Here is a 25,126-nt window from a genome sequence, read left to right as displayed (position 1 = left end):
CCGCCACCCAAATATGGTTCTCTGGCTCAGAGGATCATCCTCTCCTTTGAGTAGCCCACCCAGCCTGGTGCAGCCATTCCCCATAACTTTTCCCACTCAGAAGAAGACAAGAAATGTCACTGCCCCCCAGTTGAATCCTGCAGGAGAGTTATCCTTTCAGAAGCCTTCGCTCTCTGGGGCGAAGAAAACCATTTGGTTTCTTTCCAAAGTTATAAAAGTAGCTTACCACGTTGCTTGTGTTCAAAACCCATTTCCAAGAAAACAGAAAAATGGGGAGCAGCTGAAGGAATATCAGGTTTGCCCCTCATTTGCAGCCATGTTTTCAAAGCTGTAATTCAGAGCCTGAGAAAACTCAGCTTTTGCCCAAAGTTGGATTGGGCCGATTCTCATGCGATTCCCCCCGAGAATGAGCACAGCTCCGTCCGATGCCATCCAGCTGTTGGGCCAAAAGGCCAGTCTGTCTGCCCCCATCCTAACACCGGTTTCTTTTGCCAGGTTTACACAGAATCTTTCTGCGTTTCGTCGAGAAGTGAACGATTCCATGAAAAATTCCACCTATGGGGTAAACAGCAACGACATGATGAGCTGACGTCTCGCCAGGAGCTGCTCTCTGGGCCGAGGAGGTTAACTTTTCCGATGGAAAGACACAAGGGTGTTTCCGATCCCTGCTAGTCCTCCTTGGGGCTTAGGCTGCAGGAAGGGAGGGGGGCGTAAAAGGTTCATTCGGCGAGGGTTTTTTTCCTCGGGGAAGCCCAACTGGCACCTCCCTACGTGAATGTCAGAGGAACCCTGTGTCCTGCCACAGCCTGCCTTGTATAAACATGTACATTTTTTCATAACATTTTGAACAAGGTTTATATTGACTCAAGTTTAAAAAAAAGTGTGACTGAAATTTTTACATAGTGCACCAATGCTAGAGCAAGGGTGGGGTGCGAGTGAAGAGTCTCCCAGCTACCTGCCACATGACTGGGCAAGCGGGGTGGGGGTGGGGGAGGGTTGAGAGTACAGAGTTATATTTCGTAACTAGTGTAGAGGCACAAGTGTAAAATTCCAAATGTATATTTTTCTTATCTACCCCTTCAACTTAGGCCGTCCCTCCTCACCTTCCCTCATTAGGAGCTCAAAGCCATGCCCCATTCCTGCCCTTCCTACACACACACACTATCTTGGGAGATGGGAGGACTTGGCTCTCTGGCGGGAGCAGCAGCAGCCTCATTGCGCTCCTGTTCACAGAGCCTCTTCTAGCTCTGGGAACGGTGGGCAGCTCCTCTCCCACAAAGTGCCCCCTCCAGACAAATTTCTCTCCCACTAAAGTGGTGGGGACCTTTGTTCGATATTAAATTGAGGGGAAAGAAGAGGGGAGGGGGATTTCCCTTGTCCCCCACCCGGCCCTTTTGCTGCTAGTTTTGTGTCCCCCAAGCCCAGGTCAAATTGTAACCCTGGTTTCTCTTCCCAAACAGCATCCCTTGGTTGGGGGGAGGGGAGAATCATTTCCTCTGGCGATTGTGTGCTGGGTCCTTTTTCTGTGACCAGGTTGCTGAATGATTTGTACCGATGTTTGCTGCATACAGTGTAAGCATTGTGGCTGCAAATAAATTAAAGTGGTTTCTACTGAACTGTGTGCACTGTGCACTGAGGCCGGAGCGTCTTCAGGGGGGCAAGAGGCAGGGGCCCCAACGGAGGAGGAGCCCTGCGGGACACAAATGAGGCTCCCTCTTTCCAAAGAAAAACAAAGGGACACCGAGGTTCATCTGGAAGGCTTCATCTTCTTCACTAGCCAAGAGGGAGCCCCCCCTGCCACAGGCAGCCATACAAAGGCAAAGGCAAACTGGAGGAAGGGGGAGGGGGTCACAGGCTTCTCAGCCCTCCCAGCGCCCCTCGGGGGAGAGACGCTGCGCAGGGGCAGCTCCCCAAAGCAGGCCCCTCCTCTCCCCCAACGCATGGCGCCCAGCCTCCCCCCCCCCAAGTTCTAGGCCACCCACGGAGGGGGGACTCCGGATGCCCCACCCCACTTCGCTCGCTTCCCGTCCGGTAGGGCGAGGCTCTCAGCGGGGTCCGGCCAGGTCAGGCTCGGCTTCTGGAGCGCCCGCTCGGCGGTAGACGGCGCCGTTGCAGCCCTCGCGGTTGCGCGCGATCTCGATGGCCAGGAACTGGATGCGCGGCGCTGCGGGGAGGAGGAGGAGAGGCAGGTGACGAGGGGGCGTCACGGAAACCCCCCCTCCGCCGAGTCCCCGCCCACCCTTCCCGCCCGGCGCTCACCCAGCACGGAGTTCTCCTCCGAGTAGCCGCGGCGGCAGTCGAGACGCAGGAGGGTCCCCAGGTTAAAGTCCTCCACCGCCCCCTCGAACTGCAGGCAGAAGGGGCGCCACTTCTGCGGGGGGGGGGAGAAGAGGGGGAGGACCGGTGAGACCCCCAGCCACGGCCGGACCCTCCCCGGCGACCCCCCTCCCCTCTGAGGCCCCCCCACCTCTTTGGCCGGCTCCGACTTGAGCGCCTCCACGTCCAGCAGGTCGACGCGCAGGTCGGGGAAGCTCCGCCGGAAGGCCGCGTAGATCCGGTCGTCGGCCCGGGTGAGCCTGAGGCCCGCGGGGTCAGCGGCCGACAGCAGCTGCGAGGCAGCCGGGAGGGTCAGCGGAGGCGCCGGAACCCCAACACCCGCTGCCCGGGACCCCCCTCCCTCCGCTCTGCCCCTCCCCCGCCGGGACTCACGTGGAAGTAGACGTGGGCGTGTTGGAAGGCTCGCTCGGCCCAGGCCGCCTCCAGCCGCGGCTTCCGGTGGGAGAGAAAGAGACGGAAGGAGAGCCGTCAGCGCCCAGACCCAGCTGCCGCCCCCCGCCCGCCCCTTCGCCCGCCCGGCACTCACGTCGTTCCCGAAGGCCTCGGCCGGCAGCGAGAGCGCGTGGGCCGCTTCGGCCGCTTCCCGGGCGCCCTGTGCGGGGAGAGGACAGAGAGGCGGTCAGGCGCCCCCGACCGACCGCAGCCCCCCCCCGACCACCCGCAGCCCCCAGGCCCCGACCGCCCCGCTCACCAGCGCCCCCGCACTCCCCGCCATCGCCATGCCGGCTTGGCAGCTCTCGGGAGGAGGAGGCGGCGCCGGAAGGGGAGCGGCCGCCCGCCCCGCCGAGGCCCCGCCTGCCTGAAACCCCCGGCCCTCCTGAGGCCAAAGCGCCGCACCGGCCTCCCGTGGCGGGAGGAAACGAGGCATCCAGGTTGAAGCTCCTCTCGGCGGCCAAGAATAGAGTCTGATGTAAATACTTCCTGGAAGCGGAGCCTCCGGTGGTCCCTGCGGGGCTTGATGATGGGGAGGCAGAAAGAAGCAGAAGAGGCACCCGGGAGAGGGACTCCCCGGGGTCTCCCTTCCTTCCCCCTCCAATAGTTCTTCGGTCTCTTCTTGGAAAACTTCAGCCACGGAGAACCCTCAACTTCCAGGGCTGACCTGCCCAACTGACTCATTGTTCTGCCTGTTGGAACATTTGTCTGTCCTTCTAGGTCTGCTCTCTCTTTAACAAAGTTCACCTCTTGCCCTCAGGTGCCTTGGAGACTGATTTAATCCCCTCTTCTCTGTGTGAGAGAGAAAGAAGAGCAACTAAGATGATTAAAGGCCTGGAGACTAAAACCTATGAAGAACAGTTACAGGTTTTGGGTTTGGCCAGAGAAAAGAAGGTCTAGTGGGGACATGGTAGCAGCATTCCAGTATTTGAGTGGTTGCCACAAAGAAGAGGGGGTGAACCTATTTTCCAAAGCACCAGAGGGCAGGACAAGAAGCAATGGATGGAAATTAATCAAGGAAAGAAGCAACCTGGAATTAAGGAGAAACTTCCTAACGCTGAGGACAAATAACCAGTGGAACTGCTTGCGTTCAGAAATCGTGGGCACTCCAGTACTGGATGTTTTTAAGAAGAGTCTAGGCAGTCACATGTCTGAAATGGCATAGGTTTTCCTACTTGAGCAGTGGGCTGGACTAGAAGAGCTCCAAGGTCCCTTCCAGCTCTATTCTGATTATAGCTCTTCATATGTTTTAGCCTTTCCAGCTCCTAATCATCTAATGCACTGACTTGACCTTCTAGAGCCACTTGAGGTCTGTCAGAAATAGCAGTAGTAGCAGTAGACTTATATACCGCTTCATAGGCCTTTCAGGCCTCTCTAAGCGGTTTACAGAGAGTCAGCATATTGCCCCCAACAATCTGGGTCCTCAGAACAAGGCATCTTCAGTAACCTTTTAGAAAACGAAATGAAAAAACCTCTGGGGTGAAGAAATGCAGTGGACATAGTCCTACCACAGTCCTGCTATAGAGGATGGCAGAAGATGGACCAGGCTGGGTGATATCAGATGACTACAGAACTGACTGACCCATCCTGCCCAAATAGCATCAACAACTCTGTCAAGCTGGATCACTACTCCATATATAGTGTTAAATAATTTGTTTAAAAATAAAAATGAACAAAGTTTCAATGTAAATATGAGGAAAATAGCAAATACCTTAGAGAAGGTAAGGTCATGATTTAGAAGGATATTAACAAGCTGGAGCAATGGGCAGAATTTCAACCAGAACATAGATAAACCCTCCATTTGAGAAGGATAAACCGAAGGTGTGACTTTACATGCAGAGAATGATCACCCAGGATATGCCTGGACTCATCCCAGCAGTTTCCTTGCCAAGATTTCAGAAGTGGGCTGCCACTGCCTCCTTCCTAGGGCTGAGAGAAGGTGAGTTGCCAAAGTCACCCAGGGGGTTTTGTGCTTAAGGAGGGCAATAGCAGATTATGATCACAGACTCAGAATGAATCAGCTGCAAAAGAAAAAATAAAAGTGCATTGACAATAAAGGCATGATCAAAGGAAATTATTGTTCTCCCTGTGCATGTCCCTCCACATATAGAATATGTGTCCAGCACTGGACACTACATATTGAAGGGACACGGACCAACTGGAATGAAAAATGATTGGGGAACTTGGATATATTTATCCTTAAGAGGATCACAAGACAGCTATCTTCAAGAATCTGAAGGGTTGCCATATGGAAGATGGGGCAGAATTATTGTACCAGAAGCCAGGGCAAGAAATAACTTTATTACAGTATAGTATATTTTGTTACATTATCCTTCAGGAAAAGTGTCTTAACATTAAGAGTTGTTCACCAATGCAACAACATTAAGAGTTGTTCACCAATGAAAAGTGTCTTAACATTAAGAGTTGTTCACCAATGCAACAACATTAGTTGTTCACCAATGAAAAGTGTCTTAACATTAAGAGTTGTTCACCAATGGGGGTGTGTGTGTCTCTCTGTTGTAAGATAGAGTAGTTGCATTACCACCTGTCAAAGATGCCTTCATTGTCGTCTCCTTGAATACATTTGGGTTAATGTATATGGAAGAAAGAATGACATTGTCATAAGTATGTACTACAAGCAAACTGAAATGAGCAGAAGGAATAGAGGAACATTTTGCTAAATCAGTGAACTGAAGTGTGCAGGAAACACCACTGAAGTAATGGAGAACTTTAAGTACCCTGACCTCAACAGGGAGATAAACTCTGCATCTAGTGGAAGATCAAACAGGTTCCTTATGAGCCTAGCTGACAACTTTGTCATCCAAAAGGTAGAGGGAACAATTCTTACTAATAAGAGATGAAATAAAGGAAGGGGTTAAAATTGCAGGAACTTTGGGCAAGTGTGATCACATCATATTGGAATTTACTATAATGCAAATGCAAGCAATAGAACACAATCAAACTACAGTGTCTTAAACTTTAAAAGAGCTGATTTTAACAAACTCAAAGGGAGCCTAGGAAAGATTCCAGATTAAAATCCTAAAGGAGAAAACAACTCAAAAAGCATGGGAAACTCCGAAAAATATCACAGAAGCCCAGTCCAGCACAATACCATTGAAAAATAAATACAACAAATGCAAGAAGAAACCAGCATGATTGCACAAAAATCTTTCTGATAAATTGAAAGATAAAAAGGACAAGTATAAAAAAATGGAAAGAGGTGGAATACCAGCATATAACTTCAACCTGCAAAAATGATCAGGAAAACTAAGGCTCAGAATGGGATAAGACTTCAAAAATAATTTTAAAATGTTTCTTTCAACATTAAAAAATAAAAAAGTCAAGGAAACTATCAATCCACTAATGAAAGATGGCAAGGAGAAGATGGACAGCAGGGAGAAAGAAAAACTGTTCAATTCATTCTTTGCCTTTATTCAAAAGGGTGGAAAACAGTCCAATCTTCATCTTTGCTGCAGGTTTGGGCTACATACTGATATTCGGCCATAACTTTTATACTTCTCTTTTTTATCTTTCAGGTTATTAGAAAGCTCTTCATGCAACGATGCTGGTATCTTCCTGCATCTCTTATTTTTCTTTTTCAGTGTTACTGTTCTTTATAATCTCATTTCTCTTTCCCAAGCTTTTGAGGGGTTTTTTCCCCTTTAAGGTCCACGGAATCCTACCCAAGCACTATAAATGTATTGAAATCAGCTCTCTTAAAGTCTAAGACATTGTTTTGATTTTGTTCTATTGCCCGCGGCTGTATTATGTTCAATTCCAGGATGACATGGTCCCTCTCCCCCAAAGTTCAATAACTTCAACTCCTCCTATGGCTTCTTCTCTGTTAGTAAGAATTGGGTCCAGTATATCTGATCCTCTAGTTCCCTTCTCCAACCTTTGGATCACAAAGCTGTCAGCTGGGCTCGCCTGGATCTCCAACTAGAAGCAAACTTTGCCTAACAGGTGATATCAGGGCAGTTCAAGTCCCCCCTCACTATCTGATTTGAGAACCGAGTAAGAGAGTTGCGTGGGAGCTGGGGGTTTTCTGGTCCAGCCCTCCGCACAAGCAGGAGCCCCCGGGCCCTCCTGGCCAAAGGGCTGCCTTATCTCTTCTTGAGAGCCTCCAGGGATAGAGAAAGGCCCATTTCGGGAGAGAAGCCCTTCCAGCCTTCAGGGTTCCCACCGCAGGAAAGTCCTCCTGAGTTCTTGGCTGCTTCTCTCCGGGCTTTGCTTCCCGTCCTGCTTTCGGGCGCTTTGCCTGGATGCCGCTCCGATCTTGCGCCAGCCGTTTCCTGTCTTCGACGTCCCTGGTGGAGGGGACCTTCTGAAGGCGCGAGTTTGGCGGGGAAGCCCCAGGGAGCTCGGACAAGCCAGGCCACCCTAGCGCAGCCTCCGCTCTCCGGCCCTTCGCTCCCTGCGTCGACGGCGGGGGAGCCAGAAGCGCGGCGGCTGCGGCGGGCGCGGGAGGAAAAGGGCCATCCGCGGCAGGGGCGACCGCCCGGCCGCTGCGCGTTCCCGTCTCCGCCGCCCTCGCGCCCCGAAAAGCGGCCAACGCCCAGACCTCGCCAGGCTCCCGGGCCGGGGGAGCCTCCCTGGGCAGAGCGCCGGATGCCCGCAGGGACCGCTAGCCGCGCCGCAGGCAGGTGGGCCGAGGCGGGCGCGAGAGCGGCGGAGCTTTTCTGGGCGGCGGCCGGCCGGGAGCGGCGCGGAGGGGGGAGGCGCGCGTCCATTGGGGGCCCTGAGCGCCCCCGCCCGCTTCTCAGCCCGCCGCCAATGAGAGGCCGCCGAGGAAGAGGAGGCGGGGGGGGCGCTCCGGCACAGGTTGCCGTGGGAGACGGAGGGGCGGAGGCGGCATCTCCTCAGCCGCGGAGGTGACGGGCGCAGCGGCGGCGGCGGCAGGGAAGGGATGCTGGCGGCGGGGCGGAAGGGTTTTCCCGGCCGAGGCCCGCGGCTCCTGGGAAGGTAGGCCCGGAGGCGAGGGGGCGGCGGGCACCGGGGGGGGGGCTTGGAGCGCGGACAGCTCCCTCCGAGGGTCTGCGGACACCGGCGCCACTTCGCTGGAGGTCCGGGGCAGCCGGGGCGCTGGGCCCGCGGGGGAGGGAGGGGAGGGAAGGGGAGGTGGGCAGGGGGCAAGGGGCTGCGGTAGGGCAGCGGGGCTGGCCCGGCAGGAGGGCTTGGAAGGTGCGGGGAGGTTCCGGGGGCTTCTGCGGGGCTCTGCGGCCGATGGGCGGGCGGCCCTTCGGGATGCTGGGCGGGGGCGCAGGGGCTGCGGCCGGAGAGAGCCCGCTGCCCGGCCCTCTGCCTCGCCCGGCGCGCCCAGCGCTGCTTCGTCACGGCGCAGCTCGTCTCCCCTCCGCCCAGCCAGGCAGCCCAGGCGCGGAGCCGCAGGGGGCGGGTAGAGGGAGCGGCTCGGCGGGGCGCGCCTTTCGCCCGCTGCCCGCCGCCTCCGTCCCCGCTGTGCTCGGCGCGCTCCAGCGCCCGCCGGTAAGTCGGCCATGGGCAGGATGGGGGGCGGGCGGGCGGCTCTGGAGGGAGGGAAGCGACGCCGCTGCACCTGCCGGCCTGGCCTCTCCCGGGGGAGCAGCCGGGGCTAATGGCGGGTCCGGACAGCCGCGCTCGGGGCCGGCTTTCCCGACGGGCTCCCTGCGGAAACTGCGCAGAGGCAGCTCGGGGGCTTCTCCCTGGGCGGAGGAGGCCGAGTGCCGGGGAAGGTGGGGCGAGGGGCGCTGGGGGAGCCCGGGCCGCCCCTCCTCCTTCTGCTGAAAAGCCTCGGCCGGAGCCGCAACCGGCGCGGGGGAGCAGCGGGCTCGGCCCGGCCCTCGGGCGCGCTTCATGCCGAAGGTGAAGTGGCGGCGGCCGAAGCGGGCATGGGCCTGTGTCTTGCAGCGGGGAGCCGCCTGCCCCGCTGCCCGCTCGGCTCCGGCTCCCGACGCTCCCGGGCTCCGGCTGCTGGGCTCCGGGTCCCTGGGGCTCCTGTCGGCCCTGCCGCGGGGAGCGCTCCCCGGCTCTGAGTGCGGACATTCCGCGGTGATGCTTCGGCTCGGCTGCCCGTTACCAGGCCCCCACCAGGGCCTTTGAGGCGAGGCGGCCTTCGAGGAGGGCCGGCTCTCCCCTCCCTCCCACTTGCCTGCTGCCCTCTTTGGGCGACTCGCAGCAGGCAGGAGGGGCGCCGCCTTCCAGGATTCTGCCCCGGCGTCTCTCTCTCTCTCTGGTGGGGGAATGAGGGAATGGGGCCCAGCTTGCCGGTCACCCCATCAGTTCTGTGGCCGAATCCAATAGTTTCCCTCTTGCCTTCTGCTTTTCTCTTGGATGGACTGAAAATCTGTAAGGGGGGAAATAAATAGGTAATCACATGTGTGGCCTGGAAGTGGAAATAGATTGTGGTTGTAGACGTTTCAAGCAAAGCATTTAATGACACAACCTGGGCTCAGCGACTGAATTCTAAGCTGCTGGACATTAAGAGTTCTGCCCCAAAATGCTGATCAATGAAACTGGACGGGGGTGTCAGTCCTGGGGCTCCTGCATTTATATTAAGGACGGATGGAGAGACAGAAGAGATATACATTAGATTTTTTTAGAGGAAACAAAAATAGGTCAGATAATTTGAAAACAGCTAGACAGAAATAAATGGAAAACCATCTTGATGGGAAATGAAAACGTGTTGGGTTAAATGAAAATCCAATACGGGATGAAGACTATCTGCCTTGGTGACAGCTTCTTAAATGGTGGATTGCACATGTGAGAGTTACCTGTGTAGCTCTCTTCAAAACTCTTAAAGAAATGCCGAACTCACTTTGCCTTGTGCTAGACCTGAATGAAAGACGCAGAATAAGTACATTTATGTTACAGAATGAAAGGCTGCAGTGGAATGTCAGGGGAAAATGCCTCCAGGAGAAAACAAAGCCAGTTGCAGCAAAATCTACAGACTGAACTGCTACAGAGCCTTCGGAAATGGGTGTTTCTCTGGTGAAGTTTCTGCCAAAATGACTTGTCACCACTGCACACTTTGTGGCTTATCTGGAAGCAGCTACATGGTGTGCTGAGTCCTGGAGCCAAGCCCAGAGCCCCCCAATGGGGATCCTTCCCTGCAGCCCCTTGTCTGGATCAAGAAAGAAAGATTCCTGCTGAAGGAGGACAGTCCTTATCACCTCTGCCACTTTTGCCATTTATCAGCTCTGGAAGTTTAGGGGGAATAAGTAGTTCCACCGAGAGGGAAGATTTGGGAGACAACAGAAGAAAAGAAACTGTCATCGTCCATCAATGCCAAATGATTAGAGCATACAAGCTTCTAGACTTCCGATTCTCGGTAACCGTACAATCTAGAAGCCACCAGGATGGCAGGCCTAGAGAAGAGCAGGCCTATCCCTATCATCTCTTGGACCCAAGCAAAAATCTTCCAATTGTAACAGAAGCCTGGATGGAATTGCTGCCATTAGAACATCCTTTAAGTCAGGAGGAACAAAGTCTCACCTCCTAAACACCAATTGGAGAGAGATTTTTTCCCCATTCCCTGGGCAAGTAAGTGCCACATCTAAACTCTAAAACCGTTTAGAATGAACTGGTAATAAATCACCAGATGTCTGCTTACCCAGACAAAATATGCTGATGGTAGAGAAAAGGTGAAAGGCTTGGAGTTTTCATTTATCTAGAAAGCTTCAGATAATTCCAGGGGAGATGGAAGCTCCAAGAGCCACAAAGGTTGTGTGGAGTCAAGTAAAGAGAGATTCCCATGAATTGCAGGATGTGGGGCCTCCCCAAATCCCCCCCCCCCCCGTGCTTCTGGGGCCTCACATCTGAAGAAAATATTCCACACCATAGTCATCCGCCCTCTTCAGATTGCACACAGACCCAACCGGGGGGGCGGGGGGGGGGCTGGCTGTGCACGGAAGACCACCAAGGAAAAGAAAGCTGCTTCCTTCCCACTCCCATTGTCTCAGGGATGCAGGAGCCCCAGAGTCTTGCCTGCTCCGTTTCTCTACCATCTAATCCTGGTGCCCAGAAGGCCACTCGTGCCTCTCCACCTTCCCCCTTTGGCAGTGGCTGGACGGTGGGCTGCTCTGTTGCCCAGCAGCAACGGCTCCCTGGAGTCACAGAGCCCCAGGCGCTGCTGCTTCCAGATTCAGCCACAGACATGATATTCTTCAGTGATGACAAGGGAGCCAGCAAAGGAGACACCGCTTCTCCCTGGACCCCTACATTTATGCCACGCTCGGAGAGAGCCATCCCAGGACTACGAGCGGTTGTGCCATCTGCGGTGGACCATGGAACCTTATATCACTGGAAACAGATCCCTGGTTTCTTCTCGGAGGCCTGGAATGGCCTCTTCTGGACATTATCCCTATGTTTAAAGTTGTGCAACTTAATGCCAATCTAAGGAATGCAGCTTGAGGCACAACTAGAGAGAAGAAAAGCACTGTAGTAACCAAGGTGGAATTAAAATGAAGTCCAGAACTGGCCAGTGAATTTCTTCTTGGGTTTGGGCTTCACAAAGGTCTTCTCAGCAAGGATGAACCATCTGAAATGAAAATGTCTGACACCTACAGCCCAGTGAGGAGACGGCTGACTGGGCTATTTATGCCTGTCTCGTTGGGGGAATGTTTTGGCCTCACTTGCCCTCTGTCTCCAAAGGGCGACAGACAGGTGATAGCTTCCTTCCCAATTGTGGCTGCTCTTCCTTGTCTGCCTGCATGGCAGCTTCCAGGAGGAACTGCAGAGGCTCCCACAGACTCTGGTGGCTGAAGAAAAGGAGAGGAGGCAACGGCTGCTGGGCCATTAAGGAATCCACCTTGTGGACTTAAGCTGCAATCAGTGCACAAAGGCAGCCTTTTCAAACAGAATGCATTGGTACAATCTTTTCACCAGGATGATGGCTCTGGATTGTGGACGTTGGTCATCCTGAATTCATTCTACATATGACCAATGTCCATTTGGCTTGTGTCTTTCCTCGCCTGGAAGCCCTCACTTTCAAAGCTGCCTTTGGAAGAGCTCTTTGGCCCGGCCTTGGCCAGTGGCTAGAGGCAAGGGGGCTGGGCTGGCTGGATCTTCTCCTCCCCCTCCTGAATGGTGAGCAGGTGCTCTAGAACCCCCTTTCTCTGATGCAATCAGAAATCCATGCCCCTTATTTTTACATAGATGGTTTCTCTATTTGTAATTGAAGTGAGAAATTCCTGTCCACGTCATAGTTGTTTTGTCCCAGCAATAGCTGCACCACTACAGATGTTGGTATAAATCTTTAACAAGGGAAGAGGGATGGACACTTCAACTGTGTCCAGTCTTTGGTCTTCCCAACTGGAGGGCTGGACAATCTTCCCACAGGAAGGCGCAGACAAGACTGGAGGAAGCAGCTGGTTCCCAGCCCAAGCAAAGCCTCTGCAGTCGGTCTCTGGTTGGGATTCCTTGTTGCTTTGTGCTGCCTCTTGTGAACGTTTCCCGGAGGGGGGAGAGAGAGAGACACATGGCTGGGCCAGGAAGAGAGGATGTTTCCACTGGGGCAAAAGAGGAGGGGAAGGGGAAGGAGGGGGGTTGGTTTATGGACAGAGGCTTGCTCTGATCTTCCATGCAGCTTTGGGGTGCTGGGCGCAAATTTTGGGGCTTTCTGGGACGGCTGTGGAAGTGGCAGGCTGGGTAACCCCCATCCTGGTACAGAAAAATCATCATGCTTAGAATAAAAATAGGAGCAGCCTGTTTTCAAGATAAGGTTGGGACGCGAAGGAAGGAAGGAAGGAAGGAAGGAAGGAAGGAAGGAAGGAAGGAAGGAAGGAAGGAAGGAAGGAAGGAAGGAAGGAAGGAAGGGAGCCCGGGAAAGGCGGCGTCCAGCGCCTTTTTTCCTCTGCTGGCTTCGTCTCCCCCTCCGTAACCCCACCTGGGCAGGGAGAGGCAGCCGGGCCACGCATGACTGCCACTTCCCGCCCCACGCAGCTTCGTCCGGCGGCTGGTGGGAGGCGGCCCCGCTTCTTCCGCGCCCAGCGAGCGACCGGGCTCCGGGACTGCGCGATTCGGCCGCCGGGAAACCCGAGCACGCTTCTCTCTCCCCGTCCCGTCGGGGCTCTTGGGAGGCCGGCCCTGCGAGCACCGGGGCTCCCTTATCTGCGCTCTCCAGGCGGGCCGGCCGGAGGGGCCGCTGCCGACTCCTAATACGGGCGTGGCCCCGCTGCGCGCTGCCGATAACCGCCCGGGGAAGGAGCGGGCGCAGCGCTTCCCCCCGGGCTGCCGGTTCGGCCCCCGGGGAGCTTTTTCCGCGGAGAAGTCGCTGGAAGCGGGCAAGGCTGGTCCGCCGCGCGCCGGGCCGAGAGCTCGAGGGGGCTCTTGGGTGGGCTCTCCAGTGGCCTCCGGAGCTTCCTCGGGGAGTTGCTGCTGTCGCCTTCGGGGTCTCTTACCAGCCCCGCGTCAGTCTTGGCCAATGTCCATGTGAGAGGGGGGAAGGGCATAGCCACATTGGATTTTTGTACAAGCCTCCGGGACTCTGCAGGACGTTGGCAGCAGAGACATTCAATCCACTGCAGCCCATTGACAAAGCCACAGAAATAAGCACTGGGCATCAACCTGAAAAGATGGCCCTGGTTTTAAGGTTCTTGGATTATGAGTCCAAAGGGGGCTTGATCTGCTAAGCCTTGAGCTAAGCCCAGTAGGGCAAGAAGAAAGTGCCCTCCCCCCACCCCATTCCAGAATTGGTCTCTCTCCAAGGGCCCCTTCAAGCGAGGGGAGACCTCCTGGGAATCGGGTGCCTGAGAGGTTGGGCTCAGGCAGCCCCTACTTCACCCAACCATAAAACATTGGAAGCCAGGCAAAGCCTGATGGTCTTTGGGTTGCAAATGCAGGGTGAATAGTGAGACAAGGGCCTACCCTCCTGGCAGAATGCCAAGCCCTCCTCTCCTCCAGCCACTGGCACACCCATGGGGTGCTTCCAGGGGACTCTGAGATGACCTAGGTTCCCCTGCGTTGGCTCCCCTGGAGCCCCGGGCAGCCTGCTTGGAAGACTGTTGGGCTTCAGCATTGCCTCCTTGTTTCTTTTCCCTCCAGACACTCCTACGTTCAAGATTAAGGGCCTTCCCTTGCAAAAGGAGGCACCAACACAGGAAGGACACTCAAACATGGTTTGCTTAGACTTTTTGTTTCAGCTTCAGGTAGAGTCTTAACTCCAGGGGCCAAAATTAGTGTCCCCACCCCAGCCTGCCATTTTCCGGCAGAAGCAGCTCTCTTGGCTTGATGCACCCTTAAAAAAAACACCTCCTGCAGCCATGAGGATGTGTGTGGTCTGCCCCGCCTGATTAATCCCACAAAACCTAATTTATGTGGATCACTGCCTTCTACAAAAGGGCAAACACATTCCTAGCTTTAAAGTATTGTATTTATGTAATTAAACATATTTCTAAAGCTTCCTGTCTCCAGATGACCTTGGGTGGCTCATAAAAATAAGACCACCAAAGGAAACAAGCCAATCCACTAAAGATTGTTAACTTGGTTAACTCAATCTCCCCAAGAGGGGGGGGGGTTTCACACTGACTCAGCAAAGAGAATTTTGTAGCTGCAACATCTGCTGGTCCAGGGGCTGCAGTGTGGAAGAAGGGAAGTCTAGATGGCCACCTGTTGCCCCTGGGAAGGACCTCGCTGGGGCTGCCTCTCCAGAGCTTCCCTATGAAGCAGCAGCGGCCGCCCAAGCCCCTTTGGAGGACAAAGGGGGCTCCTCTCCGCAGGCCAGCAGCCCGCCCCCATCTGCGCTGTGGAAAATGTGAGCTCAGGGCTGCCGAGTGCCCAGCCAGAGAATGCAGCCTTATCTGGCGCTCTTAGTGTTCCCTGCTGCACATAGAGCAGGCTTTGATGGGGGTAGGGAGGAGCCGTGTCCCCATCTGTTCTGGCTGGGCTTTGGCTGCACCCCAAAAGTCAGACCCATATTCTTACCCCAACCCCAGCGTCCGGGTCTCTTGGTCCTCCTCCTGCCTTTGCTCCTACAAGTGCTCAGCCATAGGCTGCCTCTGAGGGCCTTTCCATTCCCAGCAGTTTTCTTTGCTTCCCACGAGGCTTTGGAGAGGGGGAGGAAGGGGGGGCTTTCTTCCCAGTTTAATTATTCAGCCTTGGGAAGTACGGAGAGGGGCCCAATCCTGATGCACGAGATGAAATCCAGAAAATGGGCAGGTTATTCAGCCCACAAATGTCTACTTTGGATGCTGAATTCTTATGAGAGGGGACAGGCGAAAGAAGGCTGCTTGCTGTCACAGATCAAAACCACCTGAGTTTCTGCCTAGGGTGAAATTGGGGAGGGTTGGAAGAAGGCTTGGGGGCTACTTTAAAGAGCCAGGACCCCTGGATGCTCCCTCTGGTCCCTCTGGACTGTGTTTTGGGGGGGGCTTAGCAAGGCTGCCTGCCTGAAATTTGGGCTCCACTGGAGCTTGTCTCCTTCCGGAGTGGCACCTGCTTGTGGATGCAAAACAGATTCCAGAGTGAGAAATGGAGCGAGCGAAGGAGCAGCAGCAGCAGTTTTACAGTTTTTTCCTGCTCAACGCCCATCCCAACCCCAGGGCTCTGCTCCAGTCAACAAACCGGCATCAGGCAGGTGCACCCAGGGAGGAGGAGGAAGAGGAGGGCTTCCACTTGGGGGGAAAGCAACCAGATTTGGAGACCAAGAGCTGCTAAGGCAAAGCCAGAAGTCCTGAGCAGGGCAGCTTCCATTCCTCGCTCCCCCTTGGAGTGGCAGGAGGGAAAGTCGGGAGCTTCCTCCTCCTCCTCCTCCTCCTCCTCCTTCTCCTGGGGGCTGCCGCAGTGCCATCCCTTTGCAGGAGCCGCAGCTGCTCCGTTGCCAGGGCTGCCTCTGGAGCCTCCCTGGCAGGCGCCATTTCCCGCAAAGGTCCCTTAACCCTTTGGAGCCAAGCAGCCCAGTCCATCAAAGGACAGGGCTAGCGAGGCGCCTGCTGGGGGATGGGTGGGGATGGGGCGAGAGCAGAAGGCAGCCCCTCAGAACTGGGCTTCCTGCCCATGTGCCAAGTTGTCAACACAGCCATGGGAAACATCCCAGGGTGACTTAATTTGTCCCTCCCCTTTTCTCCCCCCCAAAAAAAGGAATCTCTGCCCTTCAAGATAGGCAACAGGCTCTCCTGGCTCCCCACCCCACCCCCAGCAGTTCTCTTTCCTTGTTAAAACTGGGAAGCCCCCCCCCTGCCCCTCTTGCCCCCCTCCACAGCCATCAATCAGCTCCCTCATACACAAGTCTCCAGGAGGGGTTGCAGGTCTCCCTGCTGGGCCTGGCTGAAGGGTTGCCCTCAGGGGAGGGTCAGTGGGAATTGGGCCCTGAGCAGAGCCCAGGCACCTCTGGGGATGCCTTTCCCCTTGGTGTGCATTCACACAGCCTCCAGAATTCAGGCTCATGCTGTATGCCAGAATATTTCACTGGCTGAAGACGGATGTCCCGGGGGTCCTCCTGGGTCACATTGGGAGAGAATTACCAGCAACTGAGGGAGTGTGTGCAGAGGGGAACCCTGCTGGACCCTTCAAGCGTCCTGGGCAAAACTTCCTTCCATCTTGCTTCCTTCCTTGTTGTGATCTGGCTCTGCAAGGAAAGGATCAAAGGCAGAGAGCTTGTAGCTTGAGATTCCAAGCAAGGGAGTGGAACCAGAGAGGAGGTGGGGGGCTCTGGTTCTGAATCTGGAGTGGGTTTTTTCCCCTCCCCACATGGGGGCTTCTTGTGAAGGTGCTGCTCTTCCATCACACGAGTGGGAAAACACTTTCCCCTCCCTGGGATTTCAGCCCCAGCCCTGCCCAGGTTGAAGGTCCTTTCCGGGGGCTGCAATCTGCCAGCATATCTGTAAACACGCACGCACAGACACACACACACACACAGAGCCCTCTGCTAACCGCCTGTCTCCTCTCTTCCCTCTCAGGACTTGCTGAGTGAGCCAGCCGAGGCTGCCTACAGTGGAGGCTGGATGGAAAAGTTGCAGAAGGTAACTTCTGGGGTGGGGGCTTGTTTGGAAAGCAGAGGCCAGGATTCCTTCCTGAAGGTCCTTTCGGGCTCTCTGAGCTTGGTGGTTTTTTTGCAAATGTTTCATGTCAAAGGAGGCAACATCCTTCGTGCTGTTAGGGGCGTTGGTGAGCAAACCCCCCTCCCTTTTCCCACTGATGGTGGGTCCTTGGTGGGTCATGAGACGTCTGAGAGGAAAGCGGCTCACAGAGCTCCAAGGAGCCTTGATTTCAACCCTCAGCTGCAGACCTTCCCCTTGAAGGCTGCTCCTGCCTGCACATAAGTTACTCCTAGCAAAGGGGCCCAACAGGAAGCAGCAGCAAGCGGCTGTTGCAAGATTGCCTTCTTCCCCACACCTCAGACTCCAAAGGAAAGAAAGGGAGGCTGGAGGTCAATCAGTGGCTGGCAGCAGCAGAAGGAGGAGGGGTCCCTGCAAAAAAGACCCTGTTGTGGCTGCTGTGGGGACTCCCGGCCACCGTTGCCAAAGAGCCCCCAAGGGGGGAAGCAGGAGGGCACTGGGTCCTTCCTGTTGTTGGGGGAGCACAGAGAAGGGGAAGGGGAGCCACGTGGCTGCTTCCTCCGCCCCAACAGCTCTCTCCAGGTGCCCCTGGCCCCCCTCGGTCATTCCAGATGAGCAGAAGAGGCACCTTTCCCGTTTATAAAACAAAAGTTGGAGCAGCAGAGCCTGCGTGGCCGCATCTTAACGTTTCTCCTGCAAAGTCCTGCCCCAGCCTCAGCATTCTCACGGCAGGGAGGTTCTCTGGGGGCCCAGTGGTTGGGAGGCCATATTGCCTGCTAACTCTGCCAACTGACAGGAGTTCAATTCTGACACACTCCAGGGTCATTCAGCCTCCTGTCCCCCTGAGGTCGGTCAAAGGAGGAGCCGGATTGTTGGGGGCAACAAGTGGCCATGGCAAGCTGACCGCTCTGAGGCCTGGGAGCGCTTGGAGAGGCTGCCTGCCCCACGAAGAGCCAAAGCAGCCAGAGGCCTCTTTCAGGCTCCCTGATTAGCCACCTGTTTTTCCCTTGCAGCCGCTGAAGTCCCCGAGGAGCATCGTCCTCTCGGCTCGGGGATCAGGGGCCCCCGGATCTACCTCCAGCATCACGGTGAGAGCCTGCGGACCCCTGGCCTCCACTTGCCCGGCTCTCAGCAAATCACGGCTGGCTGAAAAGCAGGAGGAAGAGGGCCAAAGGAAAGTGCCCCGTGGGGGAGCAGAGAAAACGAGGGAGGGGAGCTGCTCTTGGAGGCAAAAGTTCCTTGGCCCTGGGCCAGGAAGAGGAGGGGGCAATCCAGGCTGGTGCAGAAGAGGGGGTGACCCTGTCTGCCTCTCAGCCTCAGGGGCTCTGAGGGAAGGGCAGGAGAGCCTGGGGGAGCCAGCAGGGACCTTTGGAGAAAGGAAACCAGAGCCCCCATATTTGAGGTGGGGCTCTTCAGCACTAGGATCGGGGTGTGTGGAGTTGACGCCTAGGAACCCAGTGAGGCTGAGGTGCTTCAGCATCTCACAGACACAGCTGCCTCTCAAGGAGGAAATGTGGGGGTCGTTGTGAAGGGTGGGGCCCCCTTGAGAGAGGGCAAGCACAAACCCCCTTGCAGGGCTGGCTTTGTGCCTGCGGTAGGTCTCGACCGCAGCTTTCCCTGCTCCACCTTAAGCACTTGACCAAACCGGCTCTCGTTGTATCACAGCCTCATATGGGTACAAAACTGGGCTGGGTGGAGCCCACATTAGGGAGGTGCTGCACAACCTTGGCACTGGCTTGTGCTCCCTGTCCCAAGAGAAGGTGGGCAGCTCCCCTGGGAGAGGAGCCCAGTCTAGGCTTGGAAGCCCAGGGGGGCCATGTGGAGGCATCTGGCTCTTCCCCCTCTCTGCCCCCTTCATCGATCAAAGACCCCCCTCCTCTCCTCTCACCAGGCCAAGATGGATGATGAGGTCCTGGGCTATAAGGACTTGGCAGCCATCCCCAGGGACAAGGCCATCCTGGACATTGAGCGCCCTGACCTGATGATCTACGAGCCCCACTTCACCTACTCCCTCCTTGACCACGTGGAACGGCCAAGCAGCCGAGAGGTGAGACCGGCACGGCAAAGGGAAGCCTCCTTCAAGGCAGGCCAGACGTCGGATGCCCTCAGGGATGCCCCCCCCCGGAGGTTTTGGGGCTGAGGTCCTCGCCCACCAGGCCCCTGTCAGATGTAGCTGTCCATCCTATTGGGGGAATGGAGGACGGCCGAGCTATCACACCGCTTCCTAGCTTACAAGGGCATTTCCCTCAATGGTCAGAGCAGTGCAATCCTGAGGGCTGTTAGGCGGAGTAACAGTAGGTCGAGTAACATCCCCCTCTCCCGGCTGTTCTTCTTGCAGCCTTCACTCTCGCCCACGTCTCTCTCTCCTCCCCCATCGCCAGAAGTAAGTGCTCCTCCGATGGGCGGTTGAACGGGCAGGGAATCGATGGCCCTTTTGGAGGTGGGGGCTGAGACTAGATCTGCTCAGGGGGTGGACTGGCTGTCCCTTGGCCAGGAAGCCGCGAAGGAAGGAGCCGCCCTCGGGAGGAGGGGCTAGGAAGCCCTGGGGAGAGGGCCGAGGAGGCAGTGGGGCCTTCTCCTTGGTGCCCCTCCATCCATGCGCTCTCTGCTTGCAGGTCAGCCACGAGTGGGCAGAGGCCAAATCTCCAGGGAGCGTTGGCAAGGCCTCTGGGCGCCGGGCCGGCAGCAGAAACCACTCTGGACTCCTCCAGCACTTCCATCATCCTGGTATGGGCTTCCTCGAGGCCAGTGAGAACCCCTCTCTTCCCGACTGCCAGGGCATCTTTCTGAGCCTTTCCTCCCCTGGAGCTGCAGAGGGGCTCAGGGATTCCTTTCCATAAACATTGGTGCACAAGGGCCCTGCTGAGCCCAAGCCCAGCCTTTGGGTTCTCCACCTCTGGGGTTTGCAGGGCCCTATCATGCATCGGAGGCTGCTGGTTGTATTCCAGCCTCGGGTCAACAGGATGCAGTTCCCCCCCCAAAGAAAGTGGGATTACTCTGCAAAGGGAGGGAGGGAGGGGGAGGCCCAGGGAAGAGGGAAGGGGTGGACCTGGGCATCCCTTTGCGTGGAGGTAATTATCCATTTCTCTTCCTTCCCCAGACACCAACACGGCAGAGATGAACATCTACAAGAAGCCGCCCATCTACAAGCAGAGGGGTAGGAGCTGCTCCTGCGACGGGATGGGGGTGGGGGGCAGGGTAGCATTATCTGGGACTCATGATCCTTGATCTCTTCCAGAGGCTGCGCTGGCTCCGACTCCCGAGACCAAAAGGCTGATTGAGGGCCTGATCATTGAATCCTCCAAATTCCCCGCTGCTCAGCCGCCCGATCCCAGCCAGCCTGCCAAGATTGAGACGGACTACTGGCCCTGCCCGCCCTCCCTGGCGGTTGTCGGTAGGTGCCCTTTCCCAGGCAGTCCTGACTGCAGATCTGCTGCTCTGAGCAACCGGCAGCAGCTCGGGCTCCAGGGAAGGTTTCCCTCCACTCTCTTCCCTCGGGGCCATTCCCGTAGGAGAGAGTCACTTGTCAGTGTTGGTGCATAGGAAAAGAGGAAGCTCCATTGTTAGCTTTCTTTGGCTGAGGCAGAGGAAGAGCAGGGGGATCCAAGAGGCAGAGGAGCAGAGGAGGCTGTCTGGTGGGGGCCCAGGTCCTCTGGGGACCCAGAGCTTCCTCTCTCAGGGAGCCCCTCCCCTGGGTTCAGGGACCACTCTGCCTCTCCTGCACAGGACAGGAGGTCCGATCCCCCCTGCCCAAGCGGGAGGATCCATGCCTTCCCCACGGCTGAGTCTGATGGGCCGCCTCAAACCCTGAAGGGGTGCTGGAGCCCCCCAGGGCTGCTCAAGGAAGCACAAAGGCTCCAGTTCCAGACCCCTTTGAAATGTGGAGAACTTTAAGACCCCTCTTGCAGGATCTGCTCATTTGGTAACATTCAAGTATTGCAAGACCAAAGCGTTTGCTTTCCAGGCCTTCTGTAGGCAGACACACACACACACACATACACACCACAGTTGATGACTCCTGCTTGCACCCTCCCAGAGACTGAGTGGCGGAGGCAAAAGGCGTCCAAGAGAGGGGAGGAGGTGGATGAGGACACAGAAGAAATGCAAAATCTCCGGGAGCTGCAGGAACAAGAGCTGAGCAAGGTAGTGGGAAGCACCATGGAGGGGGGTGAGTGGAGGGGGCGAGAGGGGGCAGTTGGGGGCTCCCTCCAGCCCTCTTCCTTCTCATCACTGTAGGTGGCCTCCAATCTGGGCAGACTCATCCTGAAGGAGGAGATGGAGAAATCTCTGCCAATCCGCAGGAAGACCCGCTCTCTTCCAGACCGAACTCCCTTCCACGCCTGTGAGTGATGCCCTCCCCCCTTGCTGCTAAGAAGCATGGGGAGGGGGCACTGTGTGCATAGAACCCGGGCATGCAATGTAAGGGACTTTGGAGGGATCTGATCCACCCCGAGAGAGCAGGAATCTGCACCAACAGATGAGACGCCTCTCCAAGATCTGTTTAAAGAAGGATTGCCCTGGGCTCCCTCAATGGGGACATTCATCCTGATGGCCAGGCCAATTGGCTTCCTGGCCATTAAAGGCCAGTCTTTCTGGTCCTGCCTTGGAGTCCCTACAGAACAATCCCATCCCAGCATAAGGTGGCCTGGGGGTACTAGGTGGCCCTTGGTCTGGCTGCTCTCTTCAGGAAATGCTCATCCTCCTCAACTGCAGGGTGACCAGTGCAGCACAAGGGCTTCTGATTGCGGAGTGCTCCTTCCATTAGGATGGTCTCGGCTGGCTTTTCCTTTTCCTGCAGCTGCAGGACACGGCCTTGCAATGACCCCCTGAGCGCAAAGGTGGTCTCTTCCTTGGACCAAAGATGGCCAGGGGGCAGCTGTTCCAGAGGGAGAGGCTGCCTTTGGCATTAACGTTGGCAGATCCCCATTAAGGGCACCCCAGGTTTTAGAGGGCAGTGGCTGCCACTGCCCCAACCACCTGTGGGCATCCCTCGTTCTTCGCCCTGAGAGAAGGAACTGGCCTTCAGGGCCGGACAATGGGAAAATGGCTAGAACTGTGATTCCTTCCATTCCCAAAAGAGGCTGGGAATGCTGGGCAATTTGGGCTTCTCAGAACCTTTCATCCCAATCCAGGCCTTCCTTCCGTGGTTGAGAAATGAGCCCCAGAAGCCTTTGGGCCTTTCCTTTTCCTTCAGTAAACCAAGCAGCGGCTTGTGAGGCTTGGAAGCCTCCATGGCCCCAGCTAGTGGATGGGGGGGCAGGGTCCATCGGCTGCTTGTCTCCCCCCTATTGGCTGGATCTCCTCGGCTGCTCTTGCTCCACCCACTGAGCAGTCCGTCCTCCGGAGTATGGACCAATCCTGACCGCTGCTTCTCTTCCAGCTTCGCACGGAGGAAGCTCAAAATCAGCAGCCCCTCATGCCTCTGGGAGACACACGCTTGCCAGGGTAAGGGGAGACCGCTGGGCACTTGGAAGGCAAGCCAGCAAGGAAGAAGGGCAGGAAGTGAAATGGGGAGGCAAGGGGTAGGTGGGTAAGGAATCCAGAAGAGAAGAGGATGTGTTCTGGGCAGGGGCTCCCACCCCTTTCCCACTTCCCTGCCCCACCTCTCTTCAGCCCTCCATCCGGCCCCAATTCCTTCAGCCAACTTTGCGCTGAGTGTGCCCATGGGGTGCCCGTCCTGCCATGTCTGCCCTGGGTGGTGGGCTCCAGCTCTGCATGGAGAGCAGCATGCTCCTGCCTGGCCTTGTCCATAGTCAGTCTGGCAGGAGGGGAGAGAAGCCTCCTTGACCGGTGGATGATGTGCTCCACTCCTCTCTTTCCCCAGTTGCAGTCGACCGAGTTTGGAACCGGCAGCAGTGAAAAAGTTGGTCCAGGTAAGAGAAGCTCCTGCCCCTTGCAGACACCCCTCACCCCCCGAGCCTTTCTGCCTCCGTCCCGTCCCTGGCCATGCTCATTCTCCCTTCTCTCTTGCAGGTCTGCAGGTGAGCAGCGCAGAGGCAGGCCGCACAGATGCCTGTCCCCACCCCAGCAGCCCCAGACCTGGGAGGGGCAGGCCTGAAGAAGAGGCAGGGGCCGCAGCCTTCGATCCCGTGGGAGGGATGGGAAGCCCTACCTTCAGCTCTGTGCCTCCTCTTCCCCTGCAGAATGGCCAGAAAAGCCGTATGGACAGAGGCAGCTCCCTCCCCAGCATGCTGGAGCAAAAGGTGAGAGAGAGGGGGGCCCCTTGGGGAGGGGGCTGCAGGGAGGCCGCAAAGCCAGGCCTTCCTTTCTCCACAGGCCTGATAACCAGCTGGCCATTTGCTTCTCCCTCGCCAAAGATTTATCCGTATGAGATGCTGCTGGTGACCAACCGAGGGCGAGTCAAACTGCCCCCAGGAGTGGACCGGACGCGGCTTGAGGTATGGTGCCCTCCCCCTCCTGCGACTCTCTGCCCAGGCGGGCAGAGCTGGCTTAGCCATGGGCTGGGTGCAGCAGAGTCCCTCAAAGCAGCCTCCTCCTTCCCCCCCTCCCCAGCGGCACCTGTCGCCCGAGGACTTCCAAAGGGTCTTTGAAATGCCCCCGGAGGAGTTCTCCCGCCTGGCCCTGTGGAAGCGGAACGAGCTGAAGAGGAAGGCCTGTCTCTTCTGAGCCCCTCGCAGCCGCCTGCCCAACGTGAGCAAGTGCCGCGTGTGTCCTGCATCACAGAGGCTTTAGGGCGCCTCTTCAGCAGGTGCCAAGGAACACTCCCCTCCCCCCATCCCAGCTATGAGGAAGCCGGTCGGCCCCAGGCGGGCAGGGGAGAAGGAGCCGCCCGGGAGTGTGGAGCCGCCCCCCGCCCCTCTCTGAGCATGAGCCAGAACTGGAGCAGTTGGGTGGGGAAGGGGGGGACGCTCCTTTGCTTCCCTGGCACCCGAGAGGCCCCTCCTCAGCCGCCATCCAGCAGGAGTGATGGCGTTGGGGCCTTGGTTGTCCCCATGGCCAAATGGCCTTGCCGCCTCTTCAGCAAGCTTTGTGGAGCAGGCACCTCAAAACAGAGGCACCTCGAAAGGGCCAGTCCCTCCCCCCAGCTGCCTTCGTTCTCCCCCCTGGCAGTTGGGACCTTTGATTGCCCAGGCTTGCCCCCCTGGACCGTTAGGCCTTCTTTGTGCACGTTTAGTCATTCCAGAGCGACTGGTCTGCGGCTGAACCTTCCCTCACAGCTGAGCCGAGAGTGTGCAGAGACCCCGTTGCCTCCATCGCCCGCAAGCAGGCATTCAGTTGAGTAGAGATGGACACGGACGGAACGGCTGCTCTGAGCAGCAAGAGCCTGGTGGCAGGGGCACCTGGAGGAGAACCGCCCCGATTGCTGCTGGCTGCAGGGAGAGCAGTGATGGGGGATCAGGAGGCGCCTCTTTGTTCCAATTATGCTGACAGACACAAGGCCGAAGTCGTCCTCCACACTGCAGGCCTTGGGGTGGGTGTGGAATCTCCAGCTCACCCGTGAAAAGGAAAACCCCATAGAAAAATCAGGCAAGAGAAGCGACCTGCCCAAAGTTCACTTGCAAATAGGAGTTCTGAGGGACTGAGACTGGCGGGGGCATCTCCACCCATCCTGGCAAGCGCCCTCCACAGGATGCCATGCTCAGCAGAAGGGAGGCCGCCGCCTGGTGGCCTCTTGAGGGACCTGGCACTTTAGGACGGGCGTGAAGGAAGCGGCAGCTTCTCTCGCATTTCAACTCCCCCGAAATGGTGAATCCCAAGGGTCCCATCTGAAATCTGGCTGCCTGGGAACAAAGCAGCTGTGCCATGGGTTGCTGGGAACTGCCTGCAGAGACTGGAACTCAGCTCACCCACTCCCCCCACCCCGGCCCGTCACTCCACTCCGTGCAAATGTAGAGCGCTACTGATGTGAATGTTCTTCAATATGGGCCTCTGACTGTAGTTCAGTCCCACCCACCTACTTTTGCTGATGTTAAACTCTGTGACCGTTTCCCCCTTTTTAATTAAACGTGAAGCAGCTTCATTCAAAAAGCTTTGTTTCGGGCTGGTGTTTCCTTGGAAGCCAGGTTGGTAGGTGGCTCCATTCACTTGGGGGATAGGATTCTAAAAGATGGGTCCCCAATCCCCGGCCCATCTCTGGGCCTCGGGCTGTTCAGAAGCAGGTTTTGGAAGGGGTGGCCAAGGCTGCGCCCCTCCACCGGTCGCAAAGCCGAAACAGTTGGAGAACTCTCTTCTCATGCCTTCCAGCTAATTCGGCTGTTTCTGAGATTGCATTTCCCGCAAGTCAATGCAGGAACCCTTCCCACCGTCAGCAGCTCTGCTCTGGCGCTCCCTCTTGAGCCGACCTGGCAGAGTGGAGACTCCTGTCTGCCAGAGAGGAAGGCCTTGTGTCCTGGACAAGCAGGCAGGTGACCCTGGGAAAGGGAATC

The 25,126-nt window shown here is 56.8% G+C and overlaps 3 protein-coding genes across 12 annotated transcripts in view; 2 read left to right on the top strand and 1 right to left on the bottom strand.

Moving 5' to 3' along the window:
• Positions 1-1,616, top strand: part of XPO7 (exportin 7) — a 55,256-nt gene extending 53,640 nt beyond the window's left edge. For all 4 annotated transcript variants that reach the window (XM_087706009.1, XM_087706008.1, XM_087706007.1 and 1 more), the window contains one exon: positions 496-1,616. In XM_087706009.1, coding sequence (XP_087562135.1) covers positions 496-589 — 94 coding nt within the window. In that variant the 3' untranslated portion in view covers positions 590-1,616. The remainder of the gene's footprint in view (positions 1-495) is intronic.
• Positions 1,617-1,746: 130 nt separating this feature from the next.
• On the bottom strand, positions 1,747-3,138 carry PBDC1 (polysaccharide biosynthesis domain containing 1). Its single transcript, XM_014058427.2, has 6 exons — positions 3,029-3,138; positions 2,864-2,929; positions 2,710-2,769; positions 2,468-2,608; positions 2,260-2,371; positions 1,747-2,164 (listed from the first exon to the last, which is right to left on the bottom strand). Exons 1-6 carry the CDS (start codon positions 3,056-3,058, stop codon positions 2,046-2,048), a joined length of 528 nt encoding a protein of 175 aa, XP_013913902.2. The 5' UTR covers positions 3,059-3,138; the 3' UTR covers positions 1,747-2,045.
• Positions 3,139-7,112: 3,974 nt separating this feature from the next.
• Positions 7,113-24,728, top strand: DMTN (dematin actin binding protein). 7 transcript variants are annotated; one of them, XR_015695551.1, is made up of 16 exons: positions 7,601-7,731; positions 16,641-16,703; positions 17,753-17,827; positions 18,631-18,786; positions 19,078-19,122; positions 19,355-19,466; positions 19,840-19,896; positions 19,978-20,133; positions 20,776-20,882; positions 20,976-21,081; positions 22,120-22,184; positions 22,564-22,612; positions 22,713-22,942; positions 23,057-23,137; positions 23,253-23,448; positions 23,875-24,728. XR_015695551.1 is itself a non-coding variant. In XM_087706005.1 (16 exons), the coding sequence occupies exons 2-15, from the start codon at positions 16,686-16,688 to the stop codon at positions 23,364-23,366; spliced, it is 1,371 nt and encodes a 456-aa protein (XP_087562131.1). In that variant the 5' UTR covers positions 7,601-7,731; positions 16,641-16,685; the 3' UTR covers positions 23,367-23,390; positions 23,875-24,728. The 7 variants fall into 7 exon arrangements, 6 of the variants coding, with proteins under 6 accessions (XP_087562130.1, XP_087562131.1, XP_087562128.1 ...); XM_087706005.1 differs by having other exon boundaries at positions 23,253-23,390; XM_087706004.1 differs by lacking the exon at positions 7,601-7,731 and adding an exon at positions 7,113-7,412 and having other exon boundaries at positions 23,253-24,728.
• The last annotated feature ends 398 nt before the right edge of the window (positions 24,729-25,126 follow it).

This window comes from Thamnophis sirtalis, unplaced genomic scaffold (assembly GCF_051295495.1).
Source record: "Thamnophis sirtalis isolate CommonGarterSnake01/CBP01778 unplaced genomic scaffold, rThaSir2_p1.2 scaffold_2, whole genome shotgun sequence".
Lineage (NCBI taxonomy): Eukaryota > Metazoa > Chordata > Lepidosauria > Squamata > Natricidae > Thamnophis > Thamnophis sirtalis.
Note: the sequence above shows the minus strand (reverse complement) of the source record. Positions and strands in the feature narration are given on the sequence as shown.